The sequence below is a fragment of the Salvelinus alpinus genome, chromosome 7 (assembly GCF_045679555.1).
Source record: "Salvelinus alpinus chromosome 7, SLU_Salpinus.1, whole genome shotgun sequence".
Lineage (NCBI taxonomy): Eukaryota > Metazoa > Chordata > Actinopteri > Salmoniformes > Salmonidae > Salvelinus > Salvelinus alpinus.
In genome coordinates this window covers 47,054,845-47,067,583 of record NC_092092.1, presented here as the reverse complement: position 1 = coordinate 47,067,583, position 12,739 = coordinate 47,054,845, and the positions used below count along the sequence as shown (strand labels likewise).

General features: G+C 42.9%; 1 protein-coding gene across 10 annotated transcripts in view; it reads right to left on the bottom strand.

The window, feature by feature from the left end:
* LOC139581093 (LIM and calponin homology domains-containing protein 1-like) overlaps window positions 1-12,739 on the bottom strand; it is a 166,704-nt gene that overhangs the window by 86,727 nt on the left and 67,238 nt on the right. For 9 of the 10 annotated variants that reach the window (XM_071410482.1, XM_071410484.1, XM_071410480.1 and 6 more), the window contains exon 2: window positions 3,113-3,183. The exons of the other annotated variant lie outside the window; for it this stretch is intronic. In XM_071410482.1, the coding sequence (XP_071266583.1) occupies window positions 3,113-3,183 (71 nt within the window). The remainder of the gene's footprint in view (window positions 1-3,112; window positions 3,184-12,739) is intronic. 10 annotated transcript variants of the gene reach the window in all.

Here is a 12,739-nt window from a genome sequence, read left to right as displayed (position 1 = left end):
ACAGTTCATCCTTTGTTCGTCATCAAAGCCGGAGCCAATAATCGTCTCGTGATAACAATCTCTAAGGTTATGTTATGATACACCTGGATGGCAATGTGATTCTACCTCAAACGCTGCGTGGAAAAGTGGAGAGGTTGAGTTGTAGATGGATGGCTGCTGATGGCGAGATATGGAAAGGACTAGGTGTATGGTTGTAAGGGAGCCTCTGGTTGTTGACAAAGGGGTTTTACGCTCGAGAAACGGGAGAAAGAGTATTTTTCTGTGATAGGGGTTATTGATAATATGGTAAGATAAAAGCTGATCATTCAATGGCTCTAGGGCTGGGCGATATGACCAAAATCTCATATCCCGATATAGGTCATTTCATATCCCGATAACGATACATATCACGATACAGCACATTTTCCGTAAATTCAATGAAAAAATAGTTTATATAAAATGACCACATGTAAAGGCCTATTTCTTATTACATTTTGAATTATACTCAACAAATAAAAGGTACTTACTCACATTTGATTATTTCTCCTTTTATTTAGAACCTTTGTGCACATTTTCAATTAAGCATGTAACAAAATATAAAATATGAATGTAATAAAATCTAAAAAAGGTAAATAGAAAATACTTCACCTATAGCTGCAAACAAAACAAATAGGCCTAAAATGTGAATATGGTCTAAAATATCCCAACCAAACATGCTCTTTAATAGTAGAACTGTTTTGAATTGTAGAAGCAAACAAATGAATACAAGCCTAACAAATATTGGTTTATACCAAATGTAAACATGGAACACTTTCAAGTTTAAACTATAGCAGCAAAATAAGGCTCACAAATAAATATATCAAATATAACAGTAAACAAAGCACTCCTTCAAGTTTGAATTGTAGCATTATATGAAAACAACCAAAGTGCTACAAACAAAACTTTTTTGGGGGGGGTCTCATCCCTAGACTCTCTCCGTACTGTTTCACATGATTCTTGCGTCGGTGGTAAAAGAGACTCGTGGTGTTTGAGCCTGACCGGCCTGCGGCATATTTTGCAGAGGATGGTTTTCTGGTCCGTGTCAGACTTTTCATACGTCCATGCGACCGAAGTAGCCCCTCTTTTAGGTACGAGCTCCGTGTCTCCCGTGCTCTGTGTCACGTTCACTCTCCTCCATGTTTGTTTGTGTTGCAAATTTCCTTCCACACGTGCTGCAAAGCGTCGTCCAACTGGCGAAAAATATTGCCGTAAAGAGTGCGATTTGCGACACAACGAAATAAACGATAGAGCATAATATGAAACGATAGACGTTTTTCTGTCGTCACACGATATATATCGTCATATCGCCCAGCCCTAATGGCGGTGTGTCACGTTCGTCGTTTGGATGAAGAGAGGACCAAGGCGCAGCGTGATAGTAATACATTCTTCTATTTATTTACCGAAACGAAGAACACTTGACAAACTATACAAAAAAAACAAACAAAACGAACGTGAAGCTATATACGAAAAGTGCAGACACAGGCAACTTACATATAGACAATAACCCACGAAATCCCTAAAGAATATGGCTGCCTAAATATGGTTCCCAATCAGAGACAATGATAAACAGCTGCCTCTAATTGAGAACCAATCTAGGCAACCATAGACATACAAAACACCTAGACTAGAAAACACTCCATAAACATACAAAACCCCTAGACAAGCCAAAACACATAAATCCCCCATGTCACACCCTGACCTAACCAAAATAATAAAGAAAACAAAGATAACTAAGGCCAGGGCGTGACACGGTGTCACATTTCTGCATGGATCTTCATGAAAATAAATGTTTATTTGGCCTCGAATGGGTGCAATGTTTTTAATATGATCAATTCGATAATTACTGTTATCCCGCAGGCACACACACACACACACACACACACACACACACACACACACACACACACACACACACACACACACACACACACACACACACACACACACACACACACACACACACACACACACACACACACACACACACACACACACACACACGGCAAAGACACACAATTCACATTTGAAGACTGCCTGTCACCCGCCTAAGATTACCAATCTGTTGGAGTTGACCACAGGGAAGCACCTCAAGCCCCTTCATAGTCTCCAGAAGGGTTGTACTATATCCCTCGGGTGTCTGTGAATTGCACTACACGAACAGACTCCACACCACTGGAACTCAGAGGGAAGACCGAGACCTATAAATCTCCTAGATTTACTCCACAGCTGAAAAGAACAGGACAGGGACTGTAAAGTAAAGTATGTTATGTCCACAGGATGAGGAACATGTCTGAAGAGAAGGGGGGGGGGGAGTAGAGACTATAGCCATAACACAGGTGTTCGCACAATGTGAAGTATGTAGCTGACACTTTTATCACAGGCTGGGTGGGAGGATGCATGTGATTTATACACTACGGGAAAAGGGTTGAGGACTCAACGAGTAGTTTACTGTAGTTATGTATTTGTTTATTTACTGTATCTATCTTAATAAAATGTTTTGAGTAGATGCAATGGGGATTAAATAACTCTGGACCAATGTCTTTTGACTTGGTTTATTTAAAATATTTTTTGGTAACAAATTCTTTGTTAAGCCCAAGTCACTCAACTCAAACTGTCGGTCGATAGCCCTAACATATATAGTCAATATTATAAAATGTGCACGTAATGTACAGTTAGCCTGGCCAACAAAGCCAAACTCTGTTATTAACTGCTGCTCTTTAATTAACGTTATTTGTTATACTGATCTCTTTTTTTTTTAAGGTATTTTCTTAAAACTGCATTGTTGGTTAAGGGCTTGTAGGTCCACGTTTCACTGTAAGGTCTACACCTGTTTTATTTGACGCATGTGGCAAACACCATTTGATTTGATTGCCCCAGTTGAGCGTGTCATTTATTTCGCTCACTACTGCACCACGCGGTCTGGCATGCCAGGCTACTACTGTACAGTATAATCTGTGCATAAAGTCCTTTGAGCACTTAGAAAAATTGCCCTATAAATGCAACATTTATTGTGCCGAGCCACAAGGGCAAACGTATCTGAGGAAACGTATCCTACAGTAACGTGAAGGAGTTGCAAAAGACGGGGGGCACTTACTCGCACAGCAGGATCCCATTCTCCAGGCCTCCCCTGAAGTCCTTGTCACCGAAGCATCTGCCTGTGACTGCCTGTCGATCAAAAAGAATAAACAAAGATGGCGTCAGTTCCCTTGTTCGTATTCCTCATTGCTACTTCAACCTTTTCGGTGCTGTGGTGTCAGTCAGAAGTCATGTGCAGCAGCTATTCCTTTTCCTCTTTCTCAGTGTACCACCGCCTTTTCTCTTTCAAAAACACCAGTCTTTCCTTAGTTGAAGATAAATAACTAGAAAATGCTATGTTTTTTAAAAACATTTAGCTACTTCAATAGCACATGAAGAAGCACGGCCGGCCGAAGCGGATTAAAGAGAGTGTACAGTAAACATCCCACGTCAAACTGTACATCATCGTCCACTAACCAAAAACCCCTCTGCTGGGAAAAACAAAACAATAACCTTTGTTCCTGGCGCTTAAAGCTTTTCCTCCACAAACCTCCAGATGAAACCGCCAGAGCGAATAGGAAGAGAACGAGGAACTAAGTCTATTCGGTAACGCTTGCTAGTTCACAGCGCTAGCTGACAAGCGGTACGCTAACAAGCTTGACATAAGCTGCCATCATCCCCACAAAATCGCTCTCTGGGGCTGCTCCAGGCCACTAATTGGTTGTGACATAAGACATTAATCTCTACTAGTAGTTCAGTGGTCTCTTGGTGGGGGTAAGCTATACGTTTGCATGCTATTGCTGGACTAAGTCTACATTTGTCACTGTGGTCAAAGGCCTAGCCTAGCCTATACATCCAAATAGGAGATTTGGATGTATAGGCTAGGCTGTATTGTTCAAATGTACATTTGTTATTTTCAGTCTTAACTGAAACACATTTTTGTAGCATCCAAAGATGACAGTATGCTTATATACTTCGGACTGGTATCAGGTTTCAAGCAGAGTAACACTTAGAGAAAGCATTGACTAATGTCAGCACACTAGCGAATACAACTTACGATGGAAACCTCAGCAAGTTAGAGTACCGTTTCACCTCTTGACCCTTCAAGGTTCCTTGACCTCTAACCTGGAAGGTTATGTGTACAGAAGGACATCCTCCTCACACACATCCAAATCCTGCCAAACACAATGTTTACAAGACAGGAACACACACACACACACACACACACACACACACACACACACACACACACACACACACACACACACACACACACACACACACACACACACACACACACACACACACACACACACACACACACACACACACACACACACACACACACACACACACACTACCAAACTAATTACAACCGTTTTGCTCAAATATCAGCAGTAGTTACTTAAATAATCTCTCCTCACTCAAAAACCACCTCTAACCTCCCCGCTGTCAGACTTGTAAGTGCAAGACAAAGTTAAAAGTCATTCATTTTCACATAGCAAAGAATAGCCATTTAAAAAGTAGACCTCTTCGGATCGTTCATTTGGAAGCCAAAACAATTACGGGATTAAATTCCCTGACTGGTCCAGTTACATTTATTAGTACAGCTGTGGAAAAGGTGTGGGGAATGGGGATATACAACAACTGGCTTGCTGGCTGGGGTGTGCATTTCTGTCAGTTCTTTGGCTCATTTGGACTTGGACGGTGTACAAAATAAATGGACTGCTGTATGTCAGTGAGTAGGCCAAAATGTTGATCTGTGTTGGGTGGCGGGTAAAACAAGCCCTACCACCTGGTGTGTGTCTGTGTGTGTGTGTGTGTGTGTGTGTGTGTGTGTGTGTGTGTGTGTGTGTGTGTGTGTGTGTGTGTGTGTGTGTGTGTGTGTGTGTGTGTGTGTGTGTGTGTGTGTGTGTGTGTGTGTGTGTGTGTGTGTGTGTGTGTGTGTGTGTGTGACAGATCTGGCTAGTGTGCTGACGTTGGGGCCATTCACTACTACTATTCATACGGTGGGTGAGAATTGTGAACCCGGCATTGTCTGCCCATTGACTACAAAAGTGATGAGAGACGAAATTCTTTTGGGAGGTCTGTGTCACCGTGTGAGGTCCAATCGTCCAAACATTAACCTGTCAGAAAGCATATGGTCCAAATTATGAGCGTCATTTTTAATTGCTGTATAGTTTTCAGTGTATAATAATACAGTGCAATGTAGACTAATACAGTGTCAGACTCAAAAGTAAAGTATCAGCCTAGATGTGCTGAATACAGCAGAATATTTCACTCTAGTGACGATGACCTTGATATATCAACGCATGATATATTTCTGAGCTAAAATTGAGGATAACGGCAATGTCTACAAGGCTTGAATAATGGCTTATGTCAACCTGGTGTCCACTGATTCACCCGATGTGGACTCGAGGCGTAGAGGGCATCGGCAGATAGCTGTGTTTCATCAACTGAACAGAGCTGGGGATACAGTATGACATCTGGTTATTTTTACTACACAGAAAGAGCTGCAATGTACTGTAGCAGAGGGACAAAACTGCACACACTCATTCAACCAGTCTGTTTCAGGCAAACTGGCCCACAGCAGTTGTGTTTCACTAAAGACTCATTCTTTTGAAGGAAACTGGGAAGCTCGAAATACGACGACGATACACGGCTTCACGTACAACTATGAAGTAAATAACCAACAGAGCTCAATACAAGCGCCTCAAGCCACAGCCACAAAATGCACTGCCCTTGGGGTTACGTCCATAAACCTGCATTACGTCTTCCTGGTCTGGAGGCTGGCTATAACGCCGCCTGCGATTGGCCAATTGGACGTCTGGGCTCAGAATATTGAGGGGCTCTGTTTTTCTCCTTGCCTGGCCCCTCTTTGGCAGCCACTGTAATTGTTAAAGACCCTGTAATTCCTGCACGTCTGCTTGTCTCATACGAGCTGCCTAGACACACAGACAACACAGAGACCTGCTAAGGACGAAAGGAAGCTGGTAGAACTCGCGCAGGCCTTTGGCCCACCACCACACCCAGGCTTACCTCATCATAGAGGTTTCTGGCTGGGGGGGGGGGGGGGGGGGCTGATCGCTAAAGCAGGCCCGTCCTGGCTAATATAGCCCCTCTGGGACTTGTATCAGGAAGCTATAGTCTAACATGGCAGTAAAAGCTGAATTAGTTCCTAGCACACCAAGGGAGGGTCCTTAGACTGGAGCTTTACTGTACTGTGACAGGTTCAATTGAATAAACACACAGCTCCCTGAGTAAAAATGGCCTTGGGGTCAAGCGCCCAGGAGAGTTTGACCCCAAAGTCTAATTGACCCTTTAGTCTAGTTCAAAGTTGAAAACCCTTCAATCCAGTTCAAAAGCCCTTTTAGCCTTGTTCGATAAATGGATCTATATTACAAATGGCCTACAATTACCTCTCATTTAGACAGAAACCTAGATAGAAACTAAGTAATGAAGAGTCATTCTGACCAAGTGATCAAGGTCACAGCCAGTGTCCCTGCACAGTGAAGTTGCTGGTAAATTCTGGACCAAACGTTTCAAAACAGCGGGGTCATCTGAGGGTGCTCAATTAGACTGTGGAATGTGTCGCCTTTGTTTCCTCCAGCGGAATGCGGCCTGAGGCTTGTTGTCCACAACGCTTGGCTGCATTGTTCCGCAAACAATCATAACAAAAAGAAATCGTACGTTCCATCCCCATGGACATCTTTACTGACCAAACAGAATCAGTTCTTATGGCTTTGTATCCAAGTGTAACAGTCTCAGCACTTTCTCGTGCTTGCAGAGAGGAAGGCTCCATTGGAGAAAAACCGCATGGACATACTTTTAAAGTAAGCAAAAGCAAAGCTTTGTTCATTTTCTGAGCCAGGAAACCATGGCAAAAGGACTCTGAAGAGTAAATTGACAAAGGCCTTGTTCCACTTTGATGACTTCAAGTGTCCTTGTTCAAGCCAAGCACAGGGAACGAGCAATGAAAGATGAGACATTGCTTGCTTTCCATCCTGGCTAATCAAATCGACAATTGCTCATACAATATCAAATCAAATCCATGAGAAACTAAGTTGCGTAACAAATTGGAATCTGAGGCCCTTATCAAAAAAGACAAGGTACTGTATATTACTATACCTGCATGTTCAAATCCAGTGACCAAGACATCCAAACTAGACAAAATCCTGTGACAGAAGACCCATCAAAGGGCCAACTAATGAGTGTTAATTCACCTGTTCCCATACATGTTTCATTTAAAAACATGTATTTTACAAAGGAGTTGTTTAATCTAACTGCTTAAAAATGTATCTGTACATGGAATTGTGTTTGGGTTTTATTACTCATTTTCTCCTCATCTTTTTTACTTCTAATCTTTACAGGAAAATGCCATGTGCACTATCTGATGCGTGGAGACATTTCACTGCAGCTAATGTAGAAGGAAAAGCTGTGTACATTTGCAAATACTGTGCCAAATCATATGTGAAGAATGCAGAGAAATGCTTTTGAATGTCCTAAGGGAGAGGTGTGAGGAGCCTAAGGGAGAGGTGCGCGTAGTAGGACCTAGATCTCCAGTGCTTACCCACAGCCCGGTTCAACCTGTGCCTGCACTCTGGAGGGTCCGGGCTAGAGTAGTTATCCAGCCTGGGGGAGTGGTGCCAAGGCTGCGCACCAGAGCTCCAGTGCTCCCCCACAGCCCGGTCCTTCAGGTGCCTCCTCCTAACACCAAGCCTCCTGTAGGTCTCCCCAGCCAGGTGGGTCCTGTGGCAGCCCCATGCACCAGGCTGTCTCTCCGTCTCCTCCCTACAGAGCTGCCCGTCTGTCCAGCGCCGCCTGAGCTGCCCGTCTGTCCAGCGCCGCCTGAGCTGCCCATCTGTCCAGCGCCGCCTGAGCTGCCCGTCTGTCCAGCGCCGCCTGAGCTGCCCGTCTGTCCAGCGCCGCCTGAGCTGCCCGAGCCGCCAGTCTGTCACGCCGGCGATGCCGGAATCGCCCGTCCATTTGGGACCCATGGCTAGGGTCCCCAGTCGGAGGTCGCAAGAGGCCACGGGGGCGGTTGAGGCGGACAAAAACTATGGTGAAGTGGGGTCCACGTCCCGCGCCGCCACCGCGGACAGACGCCCACCCAGACCCTCCCCTATAGGTTTAGGTTTTGCGGCCGGAGTCCGCACCTTTGGGGGGGGGGGTACTGTCACGTTCTGACCTTTATTTCCTTTGTTTTGTCTTTATTTAGTATGGTCAGGGCGTGAGTTGGGGTGGGCAGTCTATGCGTGTTTTTCTATGTTGGGGTTTTGTGTTCGGCCTGGTATGATTCTCAATCAGAGGCAGCTGTCAATCGTTGTCCCTGATTGAGAATCATACTTAGGTAGCCTGGGTTTCACTTTTGGTTTGTGGGTGTTTGTTTCCTGTGTCTTTGTGTATGTCACCAGACAGGACTGTTTCGTTTCGGTTTATTCTCGTTTATCGTTATTTTGTTGTTTTGTTCGAGTATTTCGGTTTTCATTAAAAGGAATATGAATACTCACCACGCTGCAGTTTGGTCCTCCTCTCATTCTCCTAACGACGAGCGTTACAGTATGATAGCTAACGAGATGGAGAAAACACCTGTCTCCGGATTATATCTACAAACTAAGGGCATCTTCAAACATCCGTGACAGGGAGACGCGTCCATCATGCAATATGGTAGACCAATACAAACTCATCTCTTGGCATGTCCAGCCCACTCATTATCTCAGCCAATCATGGCTAGTGGGAAGGTTGCTGACTTTTTCTGTGGCTTAAAAAACAAAGCTCATAATTTAACAATTGTATTTATATTTACAGATGGCATACAAGTTTGTTATTAAGGCACATGAAAGTTCATATGTTTGAGAAGGCCTTTCTGCCCAAAAAATATTTTTACGTTCAAACGGATGGACTCCAATCAAGTTGTAGAAACATCTCAACAATGATCAATGGAAACAGGATGCACCTGAGCTCAATTCCGAGTCTCATCGCAAAAGGTCTGAAAACGTATGGAAATGTGATATTTAAGTTTTTATTTTTAATACATTTGCAAAAATAAAAAAAATACTTGTTTTTGGTTTGTCATTATGGAGTATTGTGTGTAGATTGAGGGGGGGGGACTATTTCATCCATTTTAGAATAAGGCTGTAACACAAGAAAATGTGGAATAAGTGAAGAGGTATGAATACTTTCTCAAGGCACTGTAGACATTGTGGTATAACTTCTTGAGAATACAGGGGGTGCTATTTTACCATTAGCATAATTTGCTCTACAGATTAAACTGCCTCTTATTCAATTATTGCTCTTACTATATGCATATAAATAATACCATTGGAAAGAAAACAATCTCTAGTTTCTAAAACCGTTTCAATTTTGTCTCTGAGTGATACACAAGTCATTTGACAGCACTTTCCCTGACCAAGAAGTAGAATGCAAGAAGTCTATGCTCGCTTCAACGCTCTGCCTATATATGGTCATGACCCCTATGACCAGAAACACACTTCATTCGTCTTCCTCTGGGTGTCAAGAGGACGTCAGAGGAGAAATTCTTTGTTTATCTGGTACTGACGTGAAATAAGACCTATTTCTTTGGCGTGACCGACAACTTCCGGTTTTCTGATTCGCACGAGTTGGAGCTGCGATTGTGTACTGTTTTGCTGGCGTTATGGATGAAAACTATCTCCGTGTCGAATTTTGTTTGATACATGTGACCATATCATCGTAATGTATGTTTTTTCAATATAGTTTAATCAGATTATTTGAATTTTTTCGGGAGTTTTGTGGTGTTCCGTTGTCTGATTTTATTTACGTTTGAGAGATCCATGCCACTCGACCAGTACCTGTGCTAAATGGAGTGGGAAAGGAACAATTCTGAACGGAACCAACGACTCATCCTGACAAAGGACACTTTGATCAACATTCTGATGAAAGATCAGCCATAGTAAGACCCAATTTACGATGTTATATCATATCTGTTGTGCATGTGAACTGGCCGTGGGCGCCTAGCCGAATCTGCCTGGTATAGCTATGCTAATTTAGCGCTACATTTTGTTTTCGTTATAAAACATTTAATAAATCTGAAATATTGTTTGGATTCACCAGATGTTGGGCTTTCAATATCTGTACGCTGTGTATTTTTCTGAAATGTTTTAAGATGAGTAATTCGTTATATGACGTTGGTCTCTGTAATTGTTCTGGCTGGGTCAGCACTATTTCAGATTGCAGCTGCAATGTAGAACTGTGATTTATACCTGAAAAATGCACATTTTTCCCCAAAAAAACTATGCTATACCATAAATATGTTATCAGACTGTCATCTTATGAAGTTGTTTCTTGGTTAGTGGCTATATATATTTTTATTTAGTCGAATTAGTGATAGCTACTGACGCAGGAAAAAATCGTGTCCTTTGCTAACGTGGTTAGCTAATAGATTTACATATTGTGTCTTCCCTGTAAAACATTTTAAAAATCTGAAATGGTGGCTTTATTCACAAGACCTGTATCTTTCATCTGGTGTCTTGGACTTGTGATTTAATGATATTTAGATGCTACAAGTTACTTGTGACGCTATGCTAGCTATGCTACTCAGTGGGGGGGGGGGGGGGGGGGGTGCTACCGGATCAGGGTTGGTGACTCGTGAGAAGATAAAATAGGTATAAAAATAAGGTATAAATAAATAAGGTATATAAAAAATAAGGTATTAAAATAGTAGAAAATTGAGTGATACCACTACAACAATAATACAGCCATTTACAACTTGCACGGCAGGAGGAACTAAATCACATTTTTGTTGACATGACAAAACATAGAACAACTACGCAAATGTTGTGACTGCCACGTTTTACCAAGATACAGCTATGATAAAAATCTCTGGGCCCCTCTCAAACCATCCCCGTCCCTTAACCTAGAGAAATGTACAATATGTATGAAAATAAACACATCCAAGGACAATCATCTGTGCATTGTGTATCATCAGTTTGTAGGAATTCTATGCGTGGGGTCCTCTATTATTTCTTAGGGTTTGTCTAACTATTTGAGGCTTCAACAGTTCAGCCAAAGGTCATGAGAGGGATCCGTCCAGGAACCTTCATTCAAACCTTTTCACGCGCTGCCACTGCTGCTATTCTCAAAGGAAACCAATTGGCTCTGGATTTCTAGTGGCTAGCCCCATCTATTGTGACTATGGGCTGGATACCCTGGGGCTTGGCACATTGGGGGATATATTATAGACTGGGGTGGGAGGGAGGTTTGGGGTTCAATGTCACAGTTAGTGGCTGTGCTTGCTGACACCACTGTTGGTAACTCAGGGGGCAGCTGTTAAAACTTTAAGGAGGCTTTGCAGCACTGCAGTGGGTGAGAACACGATGAAACGTCTCTGCCACTGCTGCCCTCCTCTACAGTCCCAAAGGCTGCTGGTAAAGCTGTTGGCAGCTGGAGGATTCTGGCCTACTTTCTGCTTTTAGCACTAGCCCAGTGTGCTATTCTATTCTATTAAGGACTCGGCCTACGGAGTGGGAGGAAGAGGGGGATGAGGAGGGGGAGGTGGAGAAGAGCCTCGTTTGGTTGTAGAAATGCATGACCTTTGGGCAAGAATTGGTTAACATTTCCATCAGGTTCCTCGATATCTCTTTTTTATTTTGTTGCAAAAAGTCATCAACATACATTTTAACCCAGAGTTCAACCACTAATCAACGAAAAGGTCACAGGGTCACAAATCAACAAAATTATATTTTCACAACTGATAGACAGCTAGGAAAAACATGACCGCAAAATTGTTATTTCCAAAGAGCGTGATTCAGAGCAGCAAAACGTCCATACTTATTTAACCAGAACACTGTTCAAAAACCCGTGGTCAAATTTTTCAAATGTCAACGAAGTTTAATTCCTTCCGTCCGAGTCCTCGGAAACTATTGGCCATGCCACCTGTCAAGGAGTGAATTTCTATAAAACCAAAAAAATTAAGAGCCTTTTCCCCCACGGCATTATGATATTTACCCTGTTCTCCCTCCCTTCCTATGTCGCAAGGCTAGCGACTTAGCATAAGCGTGGGGTGAACAGGAATGAGCTACAATATACTGTCGTCATATTCACCCCGATGGTGTAGGAAGAGGAGAGAAGCTAGAGCATCTGGAGAGAATGTGTAGGCCTGTAAAACAGAAAGAAAAATGTCTACTTTGGAACCTTGGGGTTCATTGATGTGATCTTGGCAGAGGTTGTATCAACCTGGTCCTCAGACTTGCTGCATACAGATCTATACAGTAAATCACCCAAGTGGAGGTCAAAAGTATTTAGAGGCTGACATCCATTAGATACAAGCTCATGGATATACAGTGATACACATGTGAACACTTGGGACAGGAATACTTGCTTGACAGCACTGAGCTGTGCAAAATAAAAATAAAAATAAATAACATAAACTTCAGAATTGCGACATATTCATGTCTTAACTTTTCTTTTACGATGTCCTTGAGAGTGCAGAAACACACAGTCTATAGCCTACATCTACATTAGCCTTGCAACACCGCATATACATCTCAAGTTTTGGCGGAACTTGAGCGGCAGTCAGCTCTGAGGAAATGCCAGAGGTTTAAATCAACTAAACCACAACATGGGCTTGCCAGAGGCAGAACAAAAGCCTTTTGTGAGGAGGGATCATCACAGGTAATGACAGTTAATGGAGCACAATTACTATGGTATTACACAGTCGGAATCAGCA